Source organism: Porites lutea, chromosome 1 (genome assembly GCF_958299795.1).
Source record: "Porites lutea chromosome 1, jaPorLute2.1, whole genome shotgun sequence".
Lineage (NCBI taxonomy): Eukaryota > Metazoa > Cnidaria > Anthozoa > Scleractinia > Poritidae > Porites > Porites lutea.
Window position 1 is genome coordinate 6,605,693 of NC_133201.1, and position 26,215 is coordinate 6,631,907.

Consider the following 26,215-nt stretch of genomic DNA (forward strand, 5'->3'; position numbering starts at 1 on the left):
AGCACGGGGAACAGGAAAATGAAAAATGGAGACAAAACTCCACTTGAAACCTAGCCCTATCAGTAACTTCATTTCCAATTCTTTATTTTGTTCCCATTTTTCATTCTCCTGTTCCCCTTGCTCGTTCCCCGTTTTAGTAACATCCAGCAAACAGAGTGTATTATGGGCGATTCAGAAATAGAGATTTTCACTGCTATTGAAGTTAAGTCAATAAAATAATAATGAGTTCTCATTTCTCTTTCATCCATATTAAACTATTTTAATTTAGAAATTTATAAATTTATTCTCACTTAAAATATTAACTTTAGGGTTGCAGTAACTATATATTCTTAGACTCCAACCTTGTTTGTTCTGCAACACATGTATATTACCTATGCTGGATCCCAACAAAAGGGAACTTTAGCATTGAAGACAGTACTGGCAGAGGAAATTTCCATTTTTTAAAAACGCTGTTGGGTTTATTCAAACCCGCTTAAAATGCCAAATGTAGGGGCTGCATTCAACTTAATAAGAAACAGAACAATAATATTCGTCGTCGTGATTATTTTGTCATCTGGAACCCGTCACATAAGGAAATTTCACGCCATGACCTTGAAGGGAAGGTGAAGAAATGCACCATAAAGTGCATGTACAAAATTGTTGTTTTAGTTATTAAACCTAAAGCTGTTTCAACATTCTCAATACTGTCTTTTTTGCATAAGCTCCCTAAAAGTGTAAGGGGTGCACGTGGAGTAGGCTTTTTAAAAAAGCCATGTATCTTAGGCATAATAATAATTTGTTATTATCAAAAAATGGTCCTAAAAATATGACCAAAAATATAACTTACATCTGATGTAAACTTTTGATATAAAAAGGACACTGCAAATGCAAGCACATCCAAGGCAATAGTACCTAAAAGTACCTAGCTCTTTATCCTTCGAGGGCATGTGTTAGTGGTAACCGCTATAATTTGTAAAAATACAACTAACATTGGTAGAGTGGATAGACTGATCCTGCGTTGCACCTGGGAAGGACTCAAAATGGTCGGCGACACAGTGGGCAAGTTTCTCTAAAAGGCAATAAAAAGATTTAAATTATAACAATGATTCATAGCTTGACAAAAATTCCCCTATATACATCCTATTACTATTTTTAAAATAAGCTAAGTTAATATCAATGCCACAAGACTTGATTTTAACTGAATAATAACTTTACTTCACAAGAGGCAAGAGCCGAGACAGCTTCCTTCAGAGAGGTTACAATTTCAATTATTGAAAGATCCCTTTGTCAACCAAAGTCAAACATGCAACAAAACTTACAAATTCAATTTTGTACGACGCTGAAACAAATAATTAGCACTTTCTGAAAGTACTGCCAAAGAGGTTCCCTCTGAATAGTCATACTAAACAATTACATCAACAGACAGTTGAAATCACTTTAGAGTCACAGTCACAAGAAAAGGAAGTAAATACGGAAAAACAAAAAGTATACACAGCTATTTGCTCTGATTACTTTATTTAAATGTTGACTGGCACCTTTCGAAGCATTGCAGGCTAATAATTTTTTTGTGGGCTTCTGTCCCATTAGTCTTTCTTGAACAGCAGGAAAAGTTTGCGACTTTTTTTACTAAATTGACCCTAGCGGCAAAGGCAGCCTTCATTCGTAAAATTCTTTGTTTTGAGGTGGTTAAAATACTTTTCAGTCCATTGGTTGACAGGATGCTCGAAAATAAAAGCCTTCATGAACGCGAAGCTCCCCCCCCCTCCCCGGCATTTGAACAACCAGGGTCAAAAGTGCTCTTCATGCAAAATGTGACCCTTAGTAACAATGCTGAGTATCAATTAACACCATCTGAAAATAAATTATGACTTACATGTTGTTAAGAAGCATATTTATATAGCACTCCTCATGAAACTTGTGTCCACATGGAACCTCGGTGCACCCAATAAAGTCATCCAAATACTGAAAAGAAAATACCTGTCAGTAAACTAGGCTGAACGTTTTCATTCATACTTATCAAATAAGGGGGGGGGGGGGGGGGGGTGGAGTCCCTCATTTGTCCTCATTATCATTTTGCTCCTCTGCTTAACATATGTATGTTGGTTTTCAATGAAAATAATTGTTGGATACAGGGCTTGAGTGTGGTTTAACAGGTACTCCATTTTTCTTCTTTGTAAATAGCTCCTGCTAAACTTTTTCCGAAGCTTTCACTTGCCTCAATCCGAAATAATCTCACAAACATTTTCAAACTTGTTTCTATTTATAGCAAATAATATTAAATAATTTGATTTATACAATGATGTGAATGCTACGCGTGCTGTGATTGGTCGTTGCCCATGATCTATTAGAGTACAGATGCATGGATGACGTCATAGGAAACTTGTTTTCTTTATTTTGTTCAACATGGCACGCGGTTTTGAAAATGTTTGTGAGATTATTTCGGATTGAGGCAAGTGAAAGCTTCGGAAAAAGTTTAGCAGGAGCTATTTACAAAGAAGAAAAATGGAGAAACGGAGACCAAAAAAGCTATTGACTACTTGACAATGCCTAAACTACAAGAAATCTTCAAAGCAGTTGCCATCGTGTGTTTTCGCTAGGAGAGACTCGCTGTTTTGCAAAATCTTTTCGCTATTATTCTTCTTTGAGCAAGAAAAGACGGCGAAAAACTTTTTGAAGAAACTGTACACAAGTAAAATAAAGAAGAAGCTAAGATGAAAGTTGGGTTTGGGACGTAAAAAATGCCTAAACTAGCACAAATCCTCAAAAGGTCAAGCGGTTCGAGGCAGGTATGTGTATCAGTCTTTTTCTTTTCTGATCATTGTATAAAACAAATAGATTCCATGTTGCCGTGGGTCTGTTCAGTAATAGATCACAGAGGACGTCAAAATGTGGTAAAAACAACAGTGACACACTCGCCTGCCGCTCGTGTGCCACTTCTTTGTTTTTACGACATTTTGACGTCATCTGTGATCTATTACTGAACAGACGCACGGCAACATGGAATCTATTTGTTAATTAGTTGCAATAATAATTGCCAACAGTTCTTTCAAATTGACTGTGACTAAGCACATTGTGTACTAGTGAACAAAGCAAATAATATTTAAGGGAAAAGACTATTTCCCTTCAGTCCCCTGTTCAGGTAGTTCTCTATGTTGAGTCCTGGCAAGCTGTGACTCTGCTAGCCACCCACACAGACGTTTTTACGGGAGCTCGTCTTTCATCCCTCCCCACAAACACCTGCTCAACCGAAAAGAACATTCCTTTCCCACTGTTTTATTCGCGTGGTAAGTGACCAATCAACAGTTTTGAAATAAAGTGTTGACAGGCTAAACACAACTCCTAAGCTCGTGGTAGTGTAAAAATGCGACCCTAGAGTTACCATTTCCTTTCTTTTCTTTCCTTCGCTAAGGTTATGCAGTGCATGGAGTATTCTAAAATCTGACTTATGCCCCATTCACACCAACTAAACATGTTTAATTAAACCAGGTTTAAAAAAATGAAAAACAGACATGGAAAACTGGAATACAAGGTTTCACACAGGATTCAAATGAAATTCAACATGTTTTGTAATTTGAATTAAATTTACAATCAATTTAAGTTAGTTAGCAGCTTTTATGAGGGAAAGCTAAACAGCTTTTAAACATGTTTAAGCTTCGGTGTCAATGGGGCTTTAATCTTATTTTGTCACTCTGAATCTCACATTTATTAGAGGTCATAAAGCTTTTCCAGTGTTTCATGCAGGTTGAGCAATTATCGGATTAGCCTGCGGTCAAGGCCAACTTTCCAGAATTTGGAAATTACAAAGTGATTGGTTAAGCTTGGGAAAGGAATTTTGTTCTTGGTTGAGCAGGCATTCATGGGGAGGTATTAAAGACGAGGTCCACTAAAAATTTCTGCGTGGAAGGCTATGACTCTGCAGACTAAAAGGAGTCTGCTAGTAGTCTATGCATATTAATAGCACCATATGAAATACATATTGTAGTGATAAATAATAATAATAATAATAATAATAATAATAATAATGTAATGATAATTAATAATGCAGTAATAACTGTTAATATCATTATGTGTTCAGTGGACTAAGATTGTACTGCAGAACTACAGTCACGTATAAACTCTTGAAATAACCTATTCAAGAATCATTTTCTAGATGAAAACTAATTTTGACCTATTCCAAAATGGAAAATAAGTTTTGTAAAAGATAATATTTTAGAATTCACCTCTTGGCAGATACAGCATATATCGGGATGATGATGACATGGGTGACTTTCCTGATGTTGAGCATCAATTATTTCATTACAATTGAAGCAGACTTGCACAGGCACCTTATGAGCAGTCTAAAAAAGAAAAAAGAGAAAACAACAATGTCCAGTTAATCTTAACAACAGGAAAAAAATTGCTGGCTAGTTTTCTAAAGTTCACATCTACACTTAAAGGTGCTTGTACAGTGTAGCTACCATGAAATTTCATGCAAATTGGAGAGAAACTGCTGTTCAGACTGATGAAACATCAAGAATGAAAAGTAGTGTAATTTCTCAAGAAAGAAGGAATATAAAGGACAGTGCAGGAGTAGGTCACATTTTCCACCCCTGCGCATTCTCTTTAAACTTCCCCCCATATCAAATGGTGTGGAGTTAGCACTGTTTTTTTTAACTACAAGTGTATTTACATGTGTCATGGCATGTGCACTTCGTATTGGGAAACTAAAATGCTCCATCTAAATGATTTTGTCAAGAAGGACTTAATGCTTCTGACTTCCATATCAATGTGACACAAACCTTTTTAAGTATGACCCTTATTTCCTTTATTTCCTTTAATGTTACATTACTGCGACCCTCAAAACTTTCGTGACTCCAAAAATAAATATTGGTGAAAATGTGACAGGATATTTTGCACTCAGGAATGAGTCTTAAATTTTGGCAGCAGGTAATCTACTGCTGACAAGTGAAATCTTGTCTCATTCTTAAACTCCTGCCCCAATTGCATCAATGTATTTATTGTGCCAACAGACATAATTCACAATAACCACCATCTTTTCACACATTTAAGAATTGATGGGAAAAAAGCAATGTCACATGGTTTCTCAAGGCGCAAACAAATTAAGAAATTGCGGTCAAGTTTGTTGATTCTAGAAAACAAAAAATGCAGAACTTTTCATCTTCAAGACAATAATGGCGAATATTATTATGAGTAAGCTAGTGTTCATTGTTATTTTTTTGGATACAGTACGTAGTGAACATACAGTGTAGATCTTCACAGCAAACAATAACGACGTGAATCAAGCTGAAACTCGAACTGCAAATTTCGCATGCCTATTAAGTTGCTGTCTTGTTTTGATAGAATATAACTGTGTTGTGTACAAACAGATATACTATAGTTACTTACATGTACTTGAACATTACAAGTCATCTCCCGCAACTCTTTTTCTTCTTCGTCTTCTTTACATGCTCTCTTTCCTTTTATTACCTTCTCTTTCCATTCAATTCTTCTTCGTAATTGCTCAACCTCTTCACCCATGAAAACATGCTCATGAAGGGCCCAAGTACAAAGGGCTTCATCTTGCGAGTGCCTTAACAAACATGCAATGGTTATGCCATCTTCAAAGTCTTCTTCTGTTCCTTCTCTTCCCCCATCAAACAGAAGAGATTCATCTTCTATAGATTGTTGGGCTCTAGCAACTGGGGATACCCAGTCAGCTGTAACTGAGAATCGCCTGCCCTGAGTCTCTCGGGGTCTAGCACCTGTGTGGTTCCAGAACTGGCGTGATTGAGAATTGGCGGAGGCAAAGGCCTGTTGTGGTCTAGCCCCTAGAAGAAAGAAGAATATACAGGAAACAAGTCATTACTCGTAGCTAGCAAGCTGCTGTTAAGATCACTCACTGATGAGGACTCATGACTTGGCAACTCTCTAACTAGCACTTGTGTATTCAAAACATCAACAGAATCAGTTCATTTTTTTACAAAGACTAAGGTACACACACTGTAAGTGTTTCTGTAAAAGTGTTAACATATTCAGTCAAGTCTAGCCTTCCCTGCGGTTGTTCTTTTGGCTTGTCACACAATCCTCCCCAACAAACATTTGCTGAAATGAGCGGGAAAAAACGTAGACCAATCACAGCACACTTCCAGATCTGTGTACTTTGGACCTTAAGGCATTTCGTGCGAGACTCCAGAAAAGATCAGAAAGGTCTCATGAAAGGTGTTCTTTTAAAACAAACTAATCAGTTAACTCAAACGCCTTCATACTAGAGGATACCCTCACAGTCACATTCCGCCTTTTGTTCAGTTACAATGTTCCACCCTACCATTGCCTCACCATGCCAAAAGACACTTCCATAAACAAATGGCATCTAATCCAGCATTTACAGAGAGAAATATACAAAAAGCCAACCCTAATCTACTATTTTTCCTTTATCCGGAGCAAAACTCTTTGGTCACGTAAACATGTATCACACTCTACTGTCAGCTTGTACGTCTTGTTTGGCTTCTCAACACTTTGACTTCAACAGCACCGATTGGTTCTCCGATAATCTGCACGTGAGCTCCAGCTGGTATTTGCGAACAATGGAAAAGGAATTTAACCGCTCATTCCAGCAGACGTTCATGGGGCAGGAACGAACCCCTAAGAACATCTGCGAGGGAGGCTAAGTCAATTAGTGAAATTTAAATCAGGTTTATTTCACTTTTTTCGAATGCGCGAAATACCTAGAGCTTAATAAGAAATAACGAGATATATTAACATTACCATGAGACAGGCATATAGATAACAGAAACACAAAGATATTATATAAGCGAAGAGAGCTGGATGTAACTTAAAGATTTTTCCAAAGCCCACTCCCAAAAATGAAATTTAAAATTCTATTTACAACTTAATTAATTATCAATTAAATGGAAACAATGAACAATTCATCTATTTTACTGAAGACTAAGTACTGAAGAATTGGGGGAACTTGGTTATGTCAAATCACAAAAATACTTTTAGAGAAGAAGCTGTGGTTCTGAGCTGTTTAACAACTTTATATTATCAGCTCCTGGCTTATAAGTGACATTTTACAGTATTGAAAAACAAACAAGGTCAACTATAGTAGTATCTTATTCTAATATGTATAATTATATAGAGTGTTAAGATGCTTCATTAGGAACCTTTGGCTACATGTATCATGACGATTGTGCATGGCGTTATCATCATGGAAATCTGGAGATAATCACAAAGCTTCTTACTAGTTGCCTACATTTCCAAAGAACAACATACCATCTGCAGGACTCTGTACAAATATGTCATCTCCAAACCCTGCTTCTGCCTCCAACACTGCTGTTGGACAATCCTCATGAGGTCTTACTGCTCCAGCCCAGGAACCTTCATCCATGCCTTGTCTTTCATGTTGTCCACTAGACAACATGGAAAGAAAACTTTCAAAGCTTCCCTGTAGATTGGTATCATCATCACCAAAGTAAGGATTGGCTCTTTGCGATCCAAATTCAAAATCAGGAACAGGCCCCAGGTTTGATGACGACGTGCAATGTGATGGAATGTCATTCGGTAATGACATTTCTAAAAGAGCCCTCTCGTAAAGGTCCTTGTCTTGTGTGTGCCTTACGAGGAAGTTGCGTGCTATACCCTCTGGAAATGGCACATAAAGGATATGTTGACTCTCCTCGTCATCAATTGAATCAGCCTCTGGTGCAATCTGAGAATTGGCTGAACATGAGTCAGACATACTTGCACTTTTGAGCCCACTCAAAGTTTCCAAGGCTGCATCAGTAGATGAGGTTTGTGACTGAGCATAATTATTATCAGTGGCAGCGTGACTTTGTGTGGAAGAACTACTATCTGCAAATGTAGACAATGCAGGAGAAACTTCTTTATCTTCATCTTCCCCAGACAATGTGCATCTTTTGCATAAACACAATCCATGATTGTGATGCTCTCTGTAAAAAGAGAAAATAAATTATTAATCACATTATTAATTACTTCCCATCTGCATCAATTTTCTCTAAGATGGACACCTATTGGACCAACACTAGGTGTCTGTCTTACAAGAGAACTCTCTGCCCCAGAGAGTCAAAGAAAGTGGCAAGAACCAACAATGTGTGTGTTTCAGGGCAGTGTCTACCATAGGTGTCAGTTTCAGACAGTTGCTGTTTCCTCTTAAGCCTAGGTCAAACAACAAGCATCAGATGTGATGAACGTGATGCTAGCGACAAAATCACAGATAATTTTCTCACTCATTGGAGAGAATGTTTTTCATGTGTGAGGTTTGATGTTTGACCCTGAACCTACTGAGTTTTAAAATGCAAACTATTCTCAGTTTTCACATGACGTCACCAAAATTCAAACTAAGAAACTATTGATCGATTCTTCTGAGTTTCATGAGGTATTACAGCACTTTTTTGCAATTTTATTTTTGATTGCGTGACAGTGAAAACCGAGAATTAACACCACTGCAAAACACAAAAATGTAGGAGAAAGAAAACTATGGAATGTAATTTGAATTTCTCAAAAAAACTTCATGGGGCAAGTTAAGAGCAAAATTCACTAGCACGATAGCAAAATCCATCAGCCCTGTGCTATCAGACACTACAGGTGTACTTTCTTTGCATGCTGCATGCCTTAATAGATTTATCCTAAACTTTACAATAAACAGGCAGTTGAAGATGAACTTTACAGTTATAGAGGTACAGCTGGAAGCATGTTTTAGCTTGTTTTTAAACTAGGAAAACAATTGAATTCAGCTTTCATATCATCTGAAGAATAAGGAAATCTTGGCCTCGATCTTGATAATTCTTCAGATGATACTCAGCCTCATCCAGTAACTGTTATTTAATATCTGAAACCAGCATGATTATTATTTCATAAGTTATAAACAATAAGTTATCACTGAAAGAGCATGAGACTTACATGCCATTTTGTGTCAGCACAACACCTGCACCTTCTCTTCCCGTGCAGCCCAACTCTCTTTCTTCTCTCTCTCTCCTTTCTCGAGCTCTTTGTTCTCTGATCAACTGTTCTTTTCTTTCTATCTCCCTTCCAAACTGTTCTTGTTCCTCTTTCTCCTGAAGAACACGTTCAACAAGGGCACAAGCCTCTGCAACATGCTGTTCCAGAGCAAGCAATAAGTTGTCTGTCGATTTATGATCACTGTTGCTCAACACAGAAACTCTGGAGTTTTCAAAATCACCAGGAAGTGGTTCAAAAAAAGATGTGCTGGGTGAGGATGCTCCAGGTAAAACACCATCAGACATTGTATTTCCAAGTTCATGTCCTGCAAAGAAGCCAGCAAACAAGTCAAAGATTTGAACAACTTCAGAACACATGTACGTACCCACCACTTTTGGAACGATTAAAAGAACGAGGAAGATCTTCATAGGCACTTTGGTTATTCAACAAGGTGCAGCTAAGTGGTGGTGAATTCTGAAGTCTGAAGTGAAGTTTGCTTTGCTCAGTCACATGTCACAATGTACGTTATTAAACTCTATCATATTATGACAGTCAAACTGGGAAAACCATGAATACCAGAATATTTCTGCACTGTTATTGCATTGCAAGAAAAAAGCCAAACAGGCTTCAGAAAACTAAACTTCAAGCAAGAACGTTAACCAGTTTGTGGTTTTGTATCTGGTTTGCACATCCCGATCTTCGCAGTGATTGGTCATAACACAATAAACATAAATTTCTGAAATATTGGCAGCAAGTGTTCATGGTTTTACTGGTTTGACTGTAATGTACCCAAAAGGCAAAGAAGAATAATATTGGCTCTTAACCACAGAAAAGAATGCAGGGCATGAAATTAACTTTTCTCAAGGAGACATCTCACTCCTAAATTTTCCAAAGTGGTCGGCAAGTCCAAAAAGTTAGTAGCCATGTTTTTTGGGGATACAAAAAAAGAGCTGTGTGAAAAATGCATCATATAATTATTCCAAATTGTAAGGTTTCCTAGCTTTAGGAATACCTGAGCATTTTTGCTCATATCTCTAAAGAATAGCAAACAACAATTCTGGTTATGTACTTAGTAAGGAACAAACAGAAACGAATGAACATTACCAAAATTTCAAGAGTAAGTTTATCATTTTGTTGGATTTAATTGTTCTGTTTCCCATCAAAGACTGTCCAATTTGATGATCATGGATGTCCACTTATCTCAAAGACTGGCATATATTACATGTGCACTGTAATATCAGCACATATGTACAAGGATGTCCTAAACTGTAAGTTCCTACATATCTTTCAAACAATAATTCAGAAACTTAAGTTGACCAGTTTCCTAAACTATTGTTTCTCATATGAACTTAATGAAATATCTTACTGGACTACATAATGCACGACCTGCCTGTATCACAACAAGAAAAACAAGACACGTCCCTTCTATAAATATTATCTTGTCAAATCTCCATAAATGTGACTGTGAAAGGCAAAACGGACACTAAGGTTTATCCTTTTCAAGAGGACAAGCATCCGTTTTCTGTCCATTATCCGTTTGAACACTTAAAGAGAGCCATTCGAAGCAATTGATCAACCATTCGAATGGTTTGCCTATCCGTTCCAAAAAATTTAGCATCCGTTCGCACGATTGCAACATCCATTCGAACGGTTAAGAAGTCTGTTTGAATGATTTTTGTACCTGTTCACAAACTGAAAGGATAGTTCAACGACGTTTTAATGAAAATGATTTTGTGACTTATAGTTGTTCCAATGAAAAAAACGATTTGGCATCATTTGTTATCCCATACAAAGAGCAGAGGAGTTTTCCTTGAAGTGAATGTCACGCGATAACAAAGCAGCTTCACGTGTGCATAAGTAATGTTTCTTTCATAGTGGCATCAGGTTACAACGTTTTACAAACATTGTAAAAATCTGAGATGTGATCACGCACTAAATAAAAAAAAAAAAATGTTTCAAACATATTACTTATATCATAAGGCGACAGCCGAATTGAAAATTGAACATAAATTTTTGCAAAGCAGAAACCTAATTATTTTCATCACGAGTGAACTAGACTGAAGGCTGTCAAGTCACCAAGCGACGAGGTGGATATGAAATCAAGGTAAGAAAAATTATATGCTTTCCTTCCTCAATCATGAATCTAGAACAACCCTAAAATATCATTATCAAGCATCAACTGAAATAACGGATCAACATTTCCAGTTCTGGTCCAATTGGAACGATTATTATTTCAGAGACAATTTACATCTCAAACAATCGTTTGAACTGATTTTTGCTGAATAAATAAAATTTGCCACGAGTGTTTAATATGAGTGAACTAGAGACTACCTTAGACTGAGGTATCATGTCGCCTAGGGATGAGACAGAAACCAAAATACTATTTTCATTTTTGATCAGGAGAATTTGTAATAAAATTAAATTAACGGTTAAACATTGCCACAGTTCCATTCGGAATGCCAGTGTCTTTAACAGATCTATGGACAATTTTATTCATCCGTTCAGACGGTTTGCCAATCGGTTTGAAAAATTTATTCATCCATTTGAACAGATTGCCCATCCGTTCAAGAATTTCATTCATCTGTTTGAACAGATTGCCAATTTGTTCAAATCATTTATTCATCCGTTTGAATGGGTTGCTAATCCGTTTGTATATTTTATTCATCTGTTTGAACGCTTTGTAGACCCTTCGTTAACTGTGCATTTTTCCCATTTGAATGGTTTCCTGTTAGTGTCTGTTTTGCCTTTCATGGTCACAAATATATTTATGTCAATATATTTGCTGTAGTTCTTTCATGCCTTGTTTACAAAATCTAATTCATTTAGTAGCCAAGGAAGAAGAAGTCACAGCACATAATAACTTGATTGGAATGAGTAATCATATAAGCAACATATTCAACCTTAGATCAGGCCCAATTTTCACAGTTCTCATACATTCTCTCTTACATGCTAGGCCTGTTGGAATGTTATTTACAAAGCGAAACGAAAATAGAGCCTGATCTCAGGTTATAGGAACATATCCAAATTTTTCCAATCGCTGTCTATGTTGACACTCATTTTAAAATAATAAAGTTAAATGAGAGCACATGGAATCAGAAAAGTACAGAATGTTGGAAGCCAGCAATACGCCTTGTTAGCAAAAGGGACATTTGAATCCACACTCCACAATATACAACGTTACTATTGGAAAATCCAAGATGGTGGATGTTGACATGTTCACTTTGAAGAGTTTGTGACGATTTTCCGACAAACCAAAGTCGTTTGTGCCGATTCATCTACCTTTAAGCTTTATTTAATTCCCCGATACAAGGTAGGATGTATGCAGCATGCAAAGAAAGTCGTGTCTGATAGCCCGCGGCTAGTGGATTTTGCCATCGGGCTAGTGATTTTTGTTCTTAACTTGCCTGACGTGCAAGTACTGTTTTTTGGGGAAATTCAAATTACAGAAGGATTGTAATCAATCTTGCTAATCAAAAAGGGTTTTGGAGCTAGTTGAAATGTCTTGTGGGCTAATACATGCTAGCTACAGCTTGCCCGAATGGCAGGCTGTAAAACTGACTTTCTTTGCACCCTGTGTACAGAACCCAAAGAGTTCTGGTTGGCGACTAACTTTTGAATCTAGTTTGCAACAACAGCAAACTTAGGCGCACTGGCAAATGTTTTAGGTGCAATTTCATGCCCTGTAGTGATATGTTGTTTTCATGTTAACAGAATACTGACCCCTTGATCAAGTGCTGTATGTAAGTGTGCAAGCAAAATGTGTGGTTACAAAAATTATCCATACCTCCCCCATGGAAGGGATTTTTCCTTAGACCCTCCCACCTTTCTGGAAATTCCAATCAAGCTTGAATACATTTACTTAAATTTGGGGTCTTTGAGAACCTCCCACCCTTCAGGAATTTCCAGTCCCTTCTGTGGGGGTAGTCTGGATCTTTTCTGGAACTACACAATGACAAAGCAAAAATAATGTATGCTAAGCTTACCTTGTAGGTGAGCACCATAATGTTGCATGAAACGTTTTTCTTTATCTGTAAGAAGAAAAGCCCCCTCGGGATTCTCCAAATCAGCAGGGATGGACTTCTTTTCTACCAGATTAGACCCATCCAGGCTAGTTTGGAGGCACGAGTTATGTAAAAGGTCTTCTAGACGATTTTTCAGATTATCTTTAGGTTCAACAAATCCCTCATCTGGTGCATATGAATCAGCTTCAAGTGGAATCTGAGAATTGGCTGAGCAGTCAGACCAACTAACACTCTTGCTCTCACTGAAATTTTCTAAGGATACATCAGCATATGAGGTTTGTGACTGAGCAGAACTGTCATCAATGTCAGCCCAACTTTGTGTGGAAGAATTACTGCTGGCTGCATATATTATAGGCACCTCGAGAGACACTCCTTTGTCTTCTCTGAAAGATGTGCATCTTTCACATAAACACGAGCCATGATTATTATCCTCTCTGTTAAAAGAGAAAAATGTAAAACAATAATATTTACAGTCGAACCACAACTAACGCCCATCTCTCCACAATGGCCTTTCTTCTGTCCCGGCGGACAGTCCATACACTACAATAGCAATGGCCACTACAGCGCGTCCCCAACTGTCAAATTAACCTTTCGACAACGTATAACGGCCAGGTTTTTCAGCAACTGATGAAAACGTCAAGAATGGTCATGACATTTGATACGTACGTACCTTGATGATTAATCACGGCAATCGTGTTCTATGAATTCATATTGGTGCAGATGCCACAGTGAGCTTAAATTGTCTATGATACCACTTATAGCGAATGCTTTCTTGTTTTGTCGCATTAACATTTTTATTCAAAACATTATTCAAGTTTTTTTGGTGTATTTTACCTCTAGATTTCACTTATGATTGGATTTCCATTAAAGGATACAGTAAGCATGAACTTAGCACAATCATGTTGTCAGTCCCTAAAAATGTTGTATCACATCCCTACCCCCCCGCCCCATAATGGCCACCTTTTGAAAATGGCAACTTCTCTCTGTCCCCGAGGTTAAGCCTTTGCGGAGAGGTTCGACTGTATTAATCACAAACCCGTATAGTAAATAAATTAATAGTACAGCAACAACTAATCTTATTTCTTACATTGCACTTCCCATCTGCATCACCTTTCTCAAAGAAAAAAAACAATTCATTAAATTTGTCAGCAAAAGAGTTACATGATGACTTACATGCCACTTTGTGTCACAGCAACATTGGCATTTTCTCTGTGGACATTGTGTGAACATGGTGATATAAGGCAACCACTCAATGCATCCTGCAAATAATGAAAAAACAAACAAACAATCAAATCAGCATTGCAATTCAATACAACAGCTTTGAGATAATGTTACAGGTCAGGATTAAAATTAATTCAGGTTGAAAATTTTTAAAGTAGGTTGATTCTCAATTTCCTCTGTGTTCTAGTCCTAATTAATTAAGAATTAGGGCTAGGAGACAAAGGAAATCAAGAATCAACCTAGCTTAAAAAATTTTTGACCTGAATTTAATTTTAGTAACATACACATGTACACTGTAAAGGAGAGTCCCTTTCCTTAACTCTACTCTACTGATAGATATGAGCCCCCCCATACTGCTAAAAAAATAGCTCAGATAAAAAAGTCACTGGAACCACATCTATGATTATCCTATCATCCACACACTTTAGACTCAAACTTATACAACAAAAAAACTCTTTTTTATCTGACAAGCTTATACAATAATATTTTTACTTAAAACAACCAGAAACTCATGGTCCATTAATGGTGTGTATCTACTGTTAATTCAACCTCACCTCCAAGCAAATGCAGCATTCATCATGATCTGAATCTGGACAACATTTGTGATCTCCCTCAAGCCGTTTGTCTAAACACACGTTACAAGTCTCGCAGTGAAATGATTTGTCCTTATGAATCCTCAATGACAAATAAAAATAATGCTGATTCATTAAAAAGACAACACAATTAATATCATTCAATACATCATAAGATTAATAAGTATTTAAGCAGTTTTGCAAAGTTGACATTGATTATTTTTGCCTGGCTTTTCTTTCCTGTAATTACATTCCTTTAGACAACTGGAAAAAGCAATCAATTATTTAAAAAACAGCATACAGCATAAAGGATATGTGAATGCTAGTGTCATTTCAATAATACTTATTCCTTTAAGCTACACTTTACTGCTGTACTGTTTCACTTATTAGGTTTGCATCTTTTTCCTTCTAATTTAGTTTCTTTCCTTTACAAATTTAGGGTTTTTTTTATACATATATATTATTTCCGGCCTGCTGTGAAAGTAGAAAATTAAGTTTTGAATAGTAATCTATTCCCAGTGGATGCTCGCATAACAAGAGGCCTGGGACTCAAGAGATGAGTTATGGGACATGTGAGTCTGCAGGCGAGAAGGTGATAGGACTAGACCAAGATGAGATAAAAAATCGGGGGAGGGGGGGGGGGGGGAGGGGGGTTAAACAAACGAACCCCAAAGCAAAACGGGTGTAGACTCCCCCCACCCCCACAAGGGGCTTCGACGGGCGCATGAATCCAATCCTTCTGCCCGTACAGCCAAACTGGAGAAATTTGCTTACACAGGTGTTTACTTTTATATAGAGAAAGCCACTCCTGAGGGAGAAACGCACACACACTCCTGAAATAGATCTCTCACTACCAATTCGTCAGAATTAAGGACAGTGTTACGTGAACGAGCACCGGGAATAGTAATCTATTCCCAGTGGACACTCGTATAACAAAGGCCTGGGACTCAAGAGATGAGTTACGGGACATGCAAGTCCTTTGCTTGGAGGCGAAGGACAGCCTAAGATGAAGCAAAAGGTCTCCACTGGCCTCCCCAACCCCATCACCCGTAACTAAAACGACAACACAAGCACTTATCAAAATTGTCGGCTTAACGCCAGCCACAGCAACAAAAGCTTTATTCGCAGGACCAGATATGAAATACAGTATTGCAAAAGCTACTATTCTAAATTTAATTTCTAATTCAACTAATTAATGTAAAACATTACAGATCTCATTCATTCATTGATATGGATCAATTTGCTTCTTAATTCAAATCATTGCGAGATAAATAAAACTAATTGACAGTTAATCAGATAATCAGAAGAATTCATAAGATGAGCTATTAAAGTATCATGCGCGAGAGATTTGAAGTTAGGTTATTTTTAATTCTATTTTGGAGAAAAATATGACTCTCATCTTAGAATACGCCTTACAATCTAGTAGGAAATGATTTTCATCTTCACTTTTGTTACTGTTACAAAAGGAACATGTCGTTTTATTGCTAGGGATTTTTTCGTATCTACCTGTTTCGGTTCTAAGTTGGTGACTACAAGAATGACGCCATCACGAAAAGCGTTGCCAAGATATTCCGTAGAAGAACTACCTTGAATAATTTGAACCGAACTATCAGCCATGAGGCATCTGACAAGGTGTTGGCCGGGTATTTAGGAGTTTGCAAATTCAGTGCGTGCTCGACTAAAGCATATTTAACGAGCCTCGCCCGCATAGTAGAAGCAAGGATTCGACTATCGAAAATAGAGCTATTCTGTAAGTTTAACACAAAAACCCAGATTCCAAATTCCGCACTCCAAGATCTCTCTTAACATTTAGCCGCGCATTTGTGAAACAGGAGGAAAGAGCCATCAGAATGTTCTGACACTTCAACTGCATTTATATAATAGGAAGATCAGAAACCCTGTCACCAGAAGAAAACCAAGCAAGAAAAATCCAAGCTCTCGAGTGTGGTTCAGTAATGTTCGGGATAGACAGCTGGTACCTAACAGAATATACCTTACGTGGAACACGACTAATTTCTATTGTTTCGTGCCAATAATATACAGAGGCCCTCTAGCCTGTAACTGTACCTAATAAATATTTAAGTTACTGTTTGACCAACAAGTGCGACGCAGCATTTCAAAACACTGTGCCAGCAGACTAATTGCTGTGCGAGAACAGTAACAGCTGTACAAGTCTGCGTATTCTCAATCAAGGGACTGACATGAGTTGTTACGCAGCATTGTTTGCCTTTGCCAACTTTGATAAAAAAGATTTAACATCTTTTGGTGAGGTCTAAGATAAACTCTTGTAGGGCTGTAAAGAGGACAGGAAATTAATTGAAAACTAAGCCTCCAGTCTAATTGTGATCTTCCAGATTTTTTTTGCGCTGACAGAGGCTCCATTATTCTGGTACCTATGAGGAAAGTGTGACCCCAGTTATCAGAAAGAAACCTTTTTGCCAACACATTTGGTGAAAAGGAAACAGTTGTAGTTCTCCATATGAACATTTGTTACACAACAAAGCAGAACAAAATCAATAAAAAAAATCAATAGTGCACTCGAGATAACAAGCCACCGGTAACGACGGGGCTAAGGAGGTATAAAAAAGACAGGGTTGGGAGGCAAGGAACCAAAGTGCTATCCTAGCTAAAGTCAAAGGTGGAAAGACTTACTGAGCGACGTCCAAAGGATAGAGAGTCTAAGGAAAAAACGTTAACTATGGTAGACTCTTTGGTAGACAAGGTGAGTAAGCATCAAAAGGGGTGTCAAACTAAGGTCAATAAAGTGATATAATGAGGGCCTCTTTCTCTAGCTTACTCTAAACAAGAAGGAACAGCATGCAAGTACTGGCGGAGAGAACCCTGGGGAGCGTCCATAAGATTACCTCCAAAGGGAACATCCACCAAGGACAGGGGGATAAGAAATTGGCAAGGTGGATGACTAGATGACGATGGGAAGAGCTTTCCTCAGCTGCCCGCACCTTGATTTTTCCATGTGTGAACTAACAGTTGACTGTACGCGTAGATAGGTATCAACTTGGTATCTAGGCCTGATACGACTTAATACTAGCCAAGAGGCTTGGAAGCAGGGGGGCGCTCAGACCAGTACTGTCACGCACTTTAATGGAATTTCCACAATCAACAGGGAAATTACACCACCCCATCCCGAATTCAACATATCACAAAAAGGACTGTTTGTTCTAATTACATGCCCCTCAAACATGGGGACACCTTACCAGATATCCATAAATCTTTAATATAGAATACCCCTGAGAAGGACAACAGAAACATTAATGGACTTAGGGGAGCTTAATGAGATGGCAAGGTGTTGAGGCACGGGTGTAAAGTAAAGCTGTGAGAACAAGGTGGTTTTGCCTGTGAGCCGTTGCGAGCTTCCAAGATTCACAGTATCCTGATTCAGAATGAATGATGCTCTTAAGCCCTTCATCTTGAGCTTCTAGTCTCCCGGAGGGATGAACGCTAATGAAAAGGAGTACAGCCAGAAAGGTAGACCAACCAACTGTCGCACAAGGAGAAGCAGAAGACGACTTTCTAGAAGGTTTAATACCTTGTGCACCACAACCTGGCCTGCATGAAAATCACTGAAGTATCAGGAATAGGGTGAACTCCAAGAATTATAATGTAACTAGTGGCCAATAAACCAGTTGTGTGATACACATAAGCACCAGCCTCCCAGCCAAGGGAGAGGGTGTAATACACAAAATATCCTTTTTAGAAAGCATCTGTCATGGCACAATTCGGATTCTAAAGGCTCAGCATATATGAGCATGATGAAATAAAGGGGGTTGAGCCTCTCAAACCTTGCCCCAAAGTGTGCACAAGCCATTTATGCACCATATAATTATTTGTTTGCAGTATACTACTACCCACCAAAGGTTTGTAACTTTCACATGAAGGTATTTCTAATTAAGCCAAAATACCACTGCTCAAAGCCAATCAAATTGCAGACATTTCTAATGTTGCAGTATAATAGTGGAAGTAAATTCCTCAAACTCTGATCAGGGGGAAACGGTATAAGGTACATTACCCCTCGAATCTGCCTTGAAAGGCAATCTTCATGGACTTAATCAGGTATTAAACACTTAGGCTCTTCATGGGGAAGAACTTTTTCCGAAATGACCTCCCATTGAGCTTGACTGTTAGTAAGTTCTCTGGATGCAAATAAAAGGAATACAGGATACTGCTGAATGAGCATGCAATTCGGCCCGATCAGGGGAGGGAGCAAGGCCAACAAAACTGGTGGGCTTGCCCTCCCCCACTTATGCTAGTTTGCATGACCAGTAAATTGCAAGAAAGGCCCCAAAAAGTGTCCAAACAGGTGATTCACCGACATAAAGTAAGGGAAAACTAAGAGGGAGAGCGAGGGAAGCCCATCAGAATAGCCAGCCTTAAGCAACCTCAAAGAGGCATAAAAGGCATTAGACACCCGCAACCAAGGCATGGCAAGACTAACAACTCCGAGAAACAGGAAACAAGAGAAAAAATAAAACAGCTTCTTTAATGGCAACAAGACAACATCTCATGATCCAAATAAAGTAAGAAAAGTTGTTTGATTCCATGTGTTGACAACACCCATCCAGTTCCTCACCCTGTCTAACATGGCTTAATCTAGGTGGCCTTAGCTAGGCTTAGCGGATCTGGTATGTTCTTTCTATTTGCCGCCCCGCTTCTTCATCTACCAAACAAAAAGTCAGAAAAAGGGGAGCAGGACCGCCTGATCGCAGGTTATTTCGTTATCAGCTATTTGGTGTCAGCTTAGTTTACAAATTGTTTCTTTTCTTAATTTCCTGAAGTGTTATCAGTGTTGTGCGTCCTTTTACTTACCGCTCGGCTTACTTATGTACCCCCTACTTTTGGGATGTTTTCGTACCTTATCTTTAAATGCAATTGCATGATTGACCATACACGAACAAACTAGCCGCTCTTTTACCTTCCATTGCTTCTTCTTTCCAGTCCTATTTTAACCCTATGTACACAGGGTGAAAAGCTCATGGCATTACATTAACCGACCAATGAAAAACAAAGGCCCAATAAGAGTACAAACTAAAAACCAAGTAGAGGAGCTAGGCTGTCCGAGTGGAAACACTGGTCTAGGCCTAGAGCCGAAACCAGCCAAGGTGACAGTTGTCCATAGTGAATGATGAATGAAAAGGTCACAAATTCTGGATGAAAGCCCGAAAGTCCAAAATTGAAAAACACCACAAATAGGGAACAACCCAGACAAAGCGAAGGAACCAAACTTACATAACAGTCCCCCTTGTAAGAGCTTGACCAAACAACTTCAAAGATAAACTGGACAAACTGTACTAACGACGAACACGACTTATCATTTGCCCAAACAAAGCCAACTAACAAAAATGCGGTTTGAGTGGAACTTAACTAATCACGTCCCTAATGGACAAGGAATAACGACATCTTGCGGTTTAACATAATACAATACAAATTAAATCAACAACGAATCAATATTCGGGAATAACACGTGGTAGCCATTACAGGAGTGATGCAACAAAAACTGTAATTTTAGCGACTTTTTCTTAAAAATTTGAAGATGGGACTGGGAGACATAAATTTAAAGAAATTTTCAGGAAAAGAGGCAGGATTTTGGGTTAAAGCCAAACCGAGACGTATTTCATTTCATTGGAAAAACATGTGGCTTGCAGCACTATTGTGCAAAGTGAGACGTTAAGATTTTTACAGATCGTTTACATGTACAGTCGAATCCCGGTAACTCGAACCCCGCGCTAACTCAAAGCAATTTACATTTTCCCCCAGTTCGCTTTCTATATAATTTTACCCACGATAACTCGAACTCCTGGTAACTCGAACTATTTTCTCTTTCCCTTGAAGGTTCAAATTATCGGGAGTCGACTGTACCTCAATTTTCTTGGTTATTCAGCATCTGATAATCCAAATGGTATTCAAAAACTATTGTAAAACCCTATCTACTGTTGAAATTCATTCTTAAAAGCATTTCTTGATCGCTAAAACCATCGTAAAATTTCCAAAAAAATTGTCGAGACAAGCATAACACGGTTGGGGGCTGAAACTAGCTTGGTAAATGGCTAAAACAGTCCACTTCCAGTGTGCCAAATTTGGTGGTGATCGGAAGTAATGCAAATTTTCGAAAATTTTTTCCTTATCGTTCTCTTGAGAACGATATTAATAGGATCCAGGGGAAATGAGTTAAACAGCAAATACTTAGCAATTATTATTCCTTGAGCCTGATTGGGCTCTGAGTCAGAGTGGGCTATTGACTCAGAGGCCATGAGAGTTAGAGGAATAATTGTTTTAGTAAAGTCCAATTAGCTGGTCAAAAATATTGAGACAAAACAACTATAGCTAGCAAAACACGATTCAGCCACCATTGTTTTCGTTTTCAAAGCTGGCACTTTTTGCAACCAGTGGGCTATTTAACAATTATTCCACGAGGGCGCGTTGGATATGAGATGATAGATAGCCAACAAGGCGCGTAGCGCCAAGTTGGCTATAATCATCTCATATCCAACAAGTGCGAGTGGAATAATTGTTTTATTAAAAACGCCCACAGAATCTCGTTGCATCTCCCCGACTAGAACAAACCGGAAAAGACAAGGGACTTCCGCTATTCACATGTCACACGTCTATCAAAACTGTCAATGCGTGAACGGACTCGCCTAGACTGCATGAATGAAAAATCAAAACATTGTAGCAATGAACATTAGTTTTTTAAAAACTCATCGGGATTCTAGGATTTTACACAGAAGAACAGCTAAAAAGACCTGGCAGATAATGTGAAGGAAAAGAATTTTTAAGTGACAGCCGTCGAAATTACTGTGAATTTGAATTTTCGGTGCAGTTATGAAAGTAAAAACAACGGAGAGAAACTATTACCTCGGTCGCTTGTTATGAAGTTGTTTGAAGCCACAAGCTGGTTTTGCTGAACGAGAAAAGAAGCTATACTGCCGCCTCGATTGCTCTAGTGAATGGCTACATAGCCTGTATTTGTAGCTGGTTACTTGTGATTTATATTCTTGATGTCGGATAAACAAGCTGCAGTTATCTATCGGCGAGTGACTCGATCGGCGAATGGCTTCGCAATCATGAAGAAACAACACTTGTCTTCTTTCGTAGCTGGTCAAGGTACTTCAGTTCCATGTGTTTTTCGACAAACTTTCAAACAAGCTCTTGTGGCTTTTTTGTTTGTTTTTGTCTTTTTTCTTTCAATGAAATTGCATTTCTAATATTCTAAGAAATGAATTAAAATGATTTGCTTCGGGCACCGTTCTATCCTTCGCGAAAAAAAATCTCAGCTAACTTCCAATTTTAAACTGACGCGTACACCGACCATATATGGAGAGCATGGTATAATAGCTCATATGCTATAACGGCTAAGCCAATCAAAATGCTAGAATTGCATTATCCAATGATTCAGTTTTTAATAAAACATATTATAGCCTAGTAGTAGCTCAACCAATCCGAACGCAGACCACTAGACCACTAGCTGAATTTTAGTACTAATATCCGTTATCTTGTGCCCTTTGCTGGATGGCCCTGTTTCTACTCAATTTTCTTTGTAAGAGTGTGGGCAGACCTGCGCCTATTCCAAACAAGATTTGTGATTGGCTGGGAAAACAAAAGAGATGGTGACATAACAATGCCCCTATCCCTGAAAACAATAGGTAGTGCAGGTTATAGGGACCAATAAAATAAGAGGTTTAGAAGGGTGCTGGTCACCCAAACAGTGTGCATTTATTAACAAGCATAATCTCAAACCAGCTTTAGTTATCATTTCAAAATCTGACATAAGAATTACTTTAGTTTACAAAAATTTGTCAAAACATGATGACTTACATGCTGTTCTGTGTCACAGCATCATTGGCAAATCCTCTGCCGGCAATGTGTAGACAAGGTGAAACCAGCTGACCACCACTGAATGCGTCCTACAAATAATAATAAAACAAACAATTGGATCAGCATCGCCATTTACTACAACAGCTTTAAGACACATACAATGTAATTAAAGCAGAGTTCCTATCTTAGTTTCTACTCAACGGATAGATATGATAAAAGTAGCTTGGTGAAAAATGTCACTGGAACCATATCTATGACCATCCTGTTTGTACAATGTACATCATGCATCTACACTCTTTTGAATCAAACTTTCATGTATGGTATATAACAAAAATCACTCATTTTCTAATCTGAGAATCTGATACAAAAATTTTGTTATTTGAAACAACAAGAAATTCATGGTCCAGGGGGTGGCAGAATTAATGGTATGTGATCCCTGTTGATTAAAACTCACCTCCAAGCAAATAAAGCTTTCAACATGACCTGAATCTGGTCGACACTGGTGATTTCCCTTAAGGCGTTTGTCTAAACACACGTTACACATTTCACAATGGAATGACTTGTCCTGCTGAATCCTAAAATGACAAATAAAATTAATGCTGATACAATAAAAAAAAAAAAACACTTTTAATCATTACTATAACTAAATTCTCAAATCTGATTGGCTATGAACTGTCAGCATTAATAGGACAGTATAATATTAAAAGACAGTATGCATCATGCCTAAGTAAATTGGATAGTATGCACCACGGCTAAGTAATTGGACACTATGCGCTATCATGTGCGTGCATTTGAATGGCTTTTGTTATTCATTTCTAGCAAAATACTCTCAGAACGTTTATTTAAATTTCAAAAACCTTAAATGAGTACAAATTTTGTTATAGTTATGATTAATTGGTAACAGAACTTTGTGCCACCCAATTCTCCTTTCATGCTGTAATTACATTCATTAAGACAACTGGAAAGACAAAAAAACAGCATAAAGCATCATTGAAATTTTCATAAACAAATATATAAATGTAAGTCTTATTTTAATGATAATTATCATCATAATTATTTTACAAGAAAAACAACATATTTTCTTGACTTACTGGCATATTCCACATTTTTCACAATGATAAGGATTTTTGTCCAAACTGGTAAAATGTTTACAGATGGAGCAGAAATAGGAAGACATTTCCCTTTGACACTTATGACATCTGGCACTGTCTTCACCAATCTGTAATGATAACAATGAGAAAACATTTACTGGTAAACCAAGTTTTGTTCAAAATGCAACTTGATTCCAAAAAAAAGGAACGATACATTTCTATTGAAAACTAGGAGAAAACAAACTAAAACAAGTGCAGGAGAAAGTGATATAGAGGATAGACCATTTTGTGTCAATATAGAAAAATACAGTCTCAAGAACCATGCCTTCAGCCCATTAATTCTAGAAGTGTGAAATGAGAATAAAAGATTACCTCCTGTTCATGCTGACAGTAAGAGCATTTCAGGTAAGTGGCATGACAAGCTTTAGCCTCTTCATTCTCACAAGCTTTTGAGATGTTGTGACAGTGATGGCATGGATACTAGCTATTTAATGTAAAATGTATATACTTAAATAACGCCTAATTTCTTTGTATTTGTCTAGTTTGTTGTAAATTATGTAGCCTGACCTGCCTCGAATAGCCTCGCTAACTGCAGGCCAGTCCCAATGTATCTTTTGCTATATTTTCAAATTTAAATAAAGTTGAAAGTTAAATAAAGTTGAAGTTAAGTTAAGTTGGATAGAATTGTGTGCAACAAGGAAATTGTATGGTGCAGTGTCGTTGATAATGTTCACATACCCTCTGTGATCTTGCAGTGATGGATTCTTGCTGTTGTTGCCAACTCTCAGCTTCCGACAACTCTCTTTCTTCTCTCTCTCTCCTATGTCTTCTAGCTCTTTGTTCTCTGAAAAGTTGTTCTTTCCTTTCTATTTCCAGCAGCTCAGGTTCTTTCCCCTCCATCACTTCAACAATGGCACCAGGTTCTTCAGAAGGCCTCAGCAGAGATTCCATTGTAGAGTGTTCAGCACCAAGTAAAGATGCTCCAGCAAAAACAACATTGCCATCAGAAGTTGTATTTCCAAGCTGATATCCTGCAAAGGAACCTGCTAACAGTCAAACCCTGTTAATAAGGACACTTAGGAGGCCCTTTCCCTGGGGACAAAGCAAACTGGCCGTAATAATGAGGCGTCCTGTACTCAGGTAGCATTTCAAGACCTGATTACTTCTCAAACACATGTGTTAAATCTTACCATACATAAAAGTACCCCAGAGAGAAAGGAGAATAAAATTTGAACTTAAAGTAAACAACAGAAAAGAATAATATTGGTTTCGTGGAGAGAACACTGATCGCTTGACCAAGTATTGTAATTTTCTATGGTATCCGCTGTAGGAAATGTACACACTGAATATAACAAAGCACTTAGCGAATAAAGAAGATTATTATTGGTCCAAATTAAATAAACTACTGTTCAAATGTTGGATTGCGCTATCCACCGGATAAATCGCCATCCATCCACTGGATAGATTTTTATCCGGTGGATAGCCTTATCCAGCTTTTGAACAACTGGGGCCTGATGGACAAAAATGTATTTAACAATTTAAGATAGTTGTGGGGGTTTCTACGATTTTACATGCTATCGCCTTTGTTTCAAAACACTAGTCTATTTCAGTGACTGTTGACAAAGCTCGAACGAGTTCAACTGGGTTTGGAAAATGAACTTTATAAATGCAGGTTAAAAACATTACTTTTGTATGATCATGTCCGATTAAATTCGAATATCGAACGGTTCGAGTGTGGTAAACTTACCTTGTAAGTGAGCACCATAGGGCTGCTTGTGACGCTTTTCACAGTCTTCGTGGAAAAGTGCCCTACTCCCTAGATCCTCATCAAGATCAGCGAGCACAGGCTTCTTCTCCTGCAAACTGGCCCCATCGAGGCTAGTCTGGTGGTGCGAGTTACCGAAAAGGTCTTGTAAGTGATTTCCGAGATCATTTTCATTCTCAAAACTTTCTTCCGAGTCGCTTGAGAGAATATCTTGATCGCTGCTGTCGTGGCCACTCATTCTTTTTGGGTGAAATCGGGTACGATCTAAACTGCTTGCAGTCCGCCTTTTCTCTTAAAATCCATCTACTTCTTATCTTGCAAACCACGACTCGGACGTCCAAACAAATATGGCAACACACGTTGTGGAAAAACTACCTACGTAATGTGGATTTCTTATCGCCAATTGGTTCCTTTTTTCTTCGCGGTTCTAAGAATAGCAGCCAAAAAAATTTCCATGGTTTCAAAATTTGACAGCGGTCTGGCGCCCGCTTGTGATTGGTGCGGGAAAAGTGCGGGAAAAAAAAGGTGATTTTGAAGGCGCGATACAGTATTTTGCTGGTCAGCGTCAGCGTCATCTCCTTTTAAAATTCAAAAACTTTATAAATTGGTTTTCAACGCAAGCCCGGTGAGCGATAAAAAAAACCCCAAAACTTGGAGCGAAAACTGAAAAGTTAATCTTTAAACTTCGCCTTTCGTTTCCATCTTCCTTTACACGCATTATATATTGTGCCAAAGACAAACTGTGGTTGCACAGCAAGTGAATTTTTTGAAAGTTTCGCGGCGCGATAGTCTTCGTCG

The 26,215-nt window shown here is 38.1% G+C and overlaps 2 protein-coding genes across 2 annotated transcripts; both read right to left on the reverse strand.

Moving 5' to 3' along the window:
- Positions 1–729: 729 nt before the first annotated feature.
- LOC140938797 (uncharacterized) lies at positions 730–14,045 on the reverse strand. The gene is made up of 8 exons (XM_073388359.1): positions 14,026–14,045; positions 12,900–13,372; positions 8,878–9,241; positions 7,231–7,907; positions 5,365–5,786; positions 4,200–4,316; positions 1,853–1,941; positions 730–1,048 (listed from the first exon to the last, which is right to left on the reverse strand). Exons 1-8 carry the CDS (start codon positions 14,043–14,045, stop codon positions 1,015–1,017), a joined length of 2,196 nt encoding a protein of 731 aa, XP_073244460.1. The 3' UTR covers positions 730–1,014.
- A 62-nt stretch (positions 14,046–14,107) lies between these two features.
- On the reverse strand, positions 14,108–24,656 carry LOC140943839 (RING finger and CHY zinc finger domain-containing protein 1-like). Its single transcript, XM_073392953.1, has 4 exons — positions 24,391–24,656; positions 23,653–23,780; positions 14,714–14,834; positions 14,108–14,197 (listed from the first exon to the last, which is right to left on the reverse strand). Exons 1-4 carry the CDS (start codon positions 24,601–24,603, stop codon positions 14,108–14,110), a joined length of 552 nt encoding a protein of 183 aa, XP_073249054.1. The 5' UTR covers positions 24,604–24,656.
- Positions 24,657–26,215: the final 1,559 nt, after the last annotated feature.

Bases quoted from the DNA above. Each gene is read 5' to 3' on its own strand.
- LOC140938797 (XM_073388359.1), bottom strand. From the start codon at position 14,045: ATGCAGATGGGAAGTGCAAT. The intron at 9,242-12,899 runs GTAAGCTTAGCA...GCTTCTTTGCAG, and splicing joins TTATGGTGCTCACCTACAAG to GACATGAACTTGGAAATACA. The intron at 5,787-7,230 runs GTATGTTGTTCT...TCTTTCTTCTAG, and splicing joins TGTACAGAGTCCTGCAGATG to GGGCTAGACCACAACAGGCC.
- LOC140943839 (XM_073392953.1), bottom strand. From the start codon at position 24,603: ATGGAATCTCTGCTGAGGCCTTCTGAAGAACCTGGTGCCATTGTTGAA. The intron at 14,835-23,652 runs GTAAGTCAAGAA...TTTGTCATTGAG, and splicing joins GAAAAATGTGGAATATGCCA to GATTCATAAGGACAAATCAT. The intron at 14,198-14,713 runs GTGAGGTTGAAT...CATTATTTGCAG, and splicing joins AATGCTGCATTTGCTTGGAG to GATGCATTGAGTGGTTGCCT.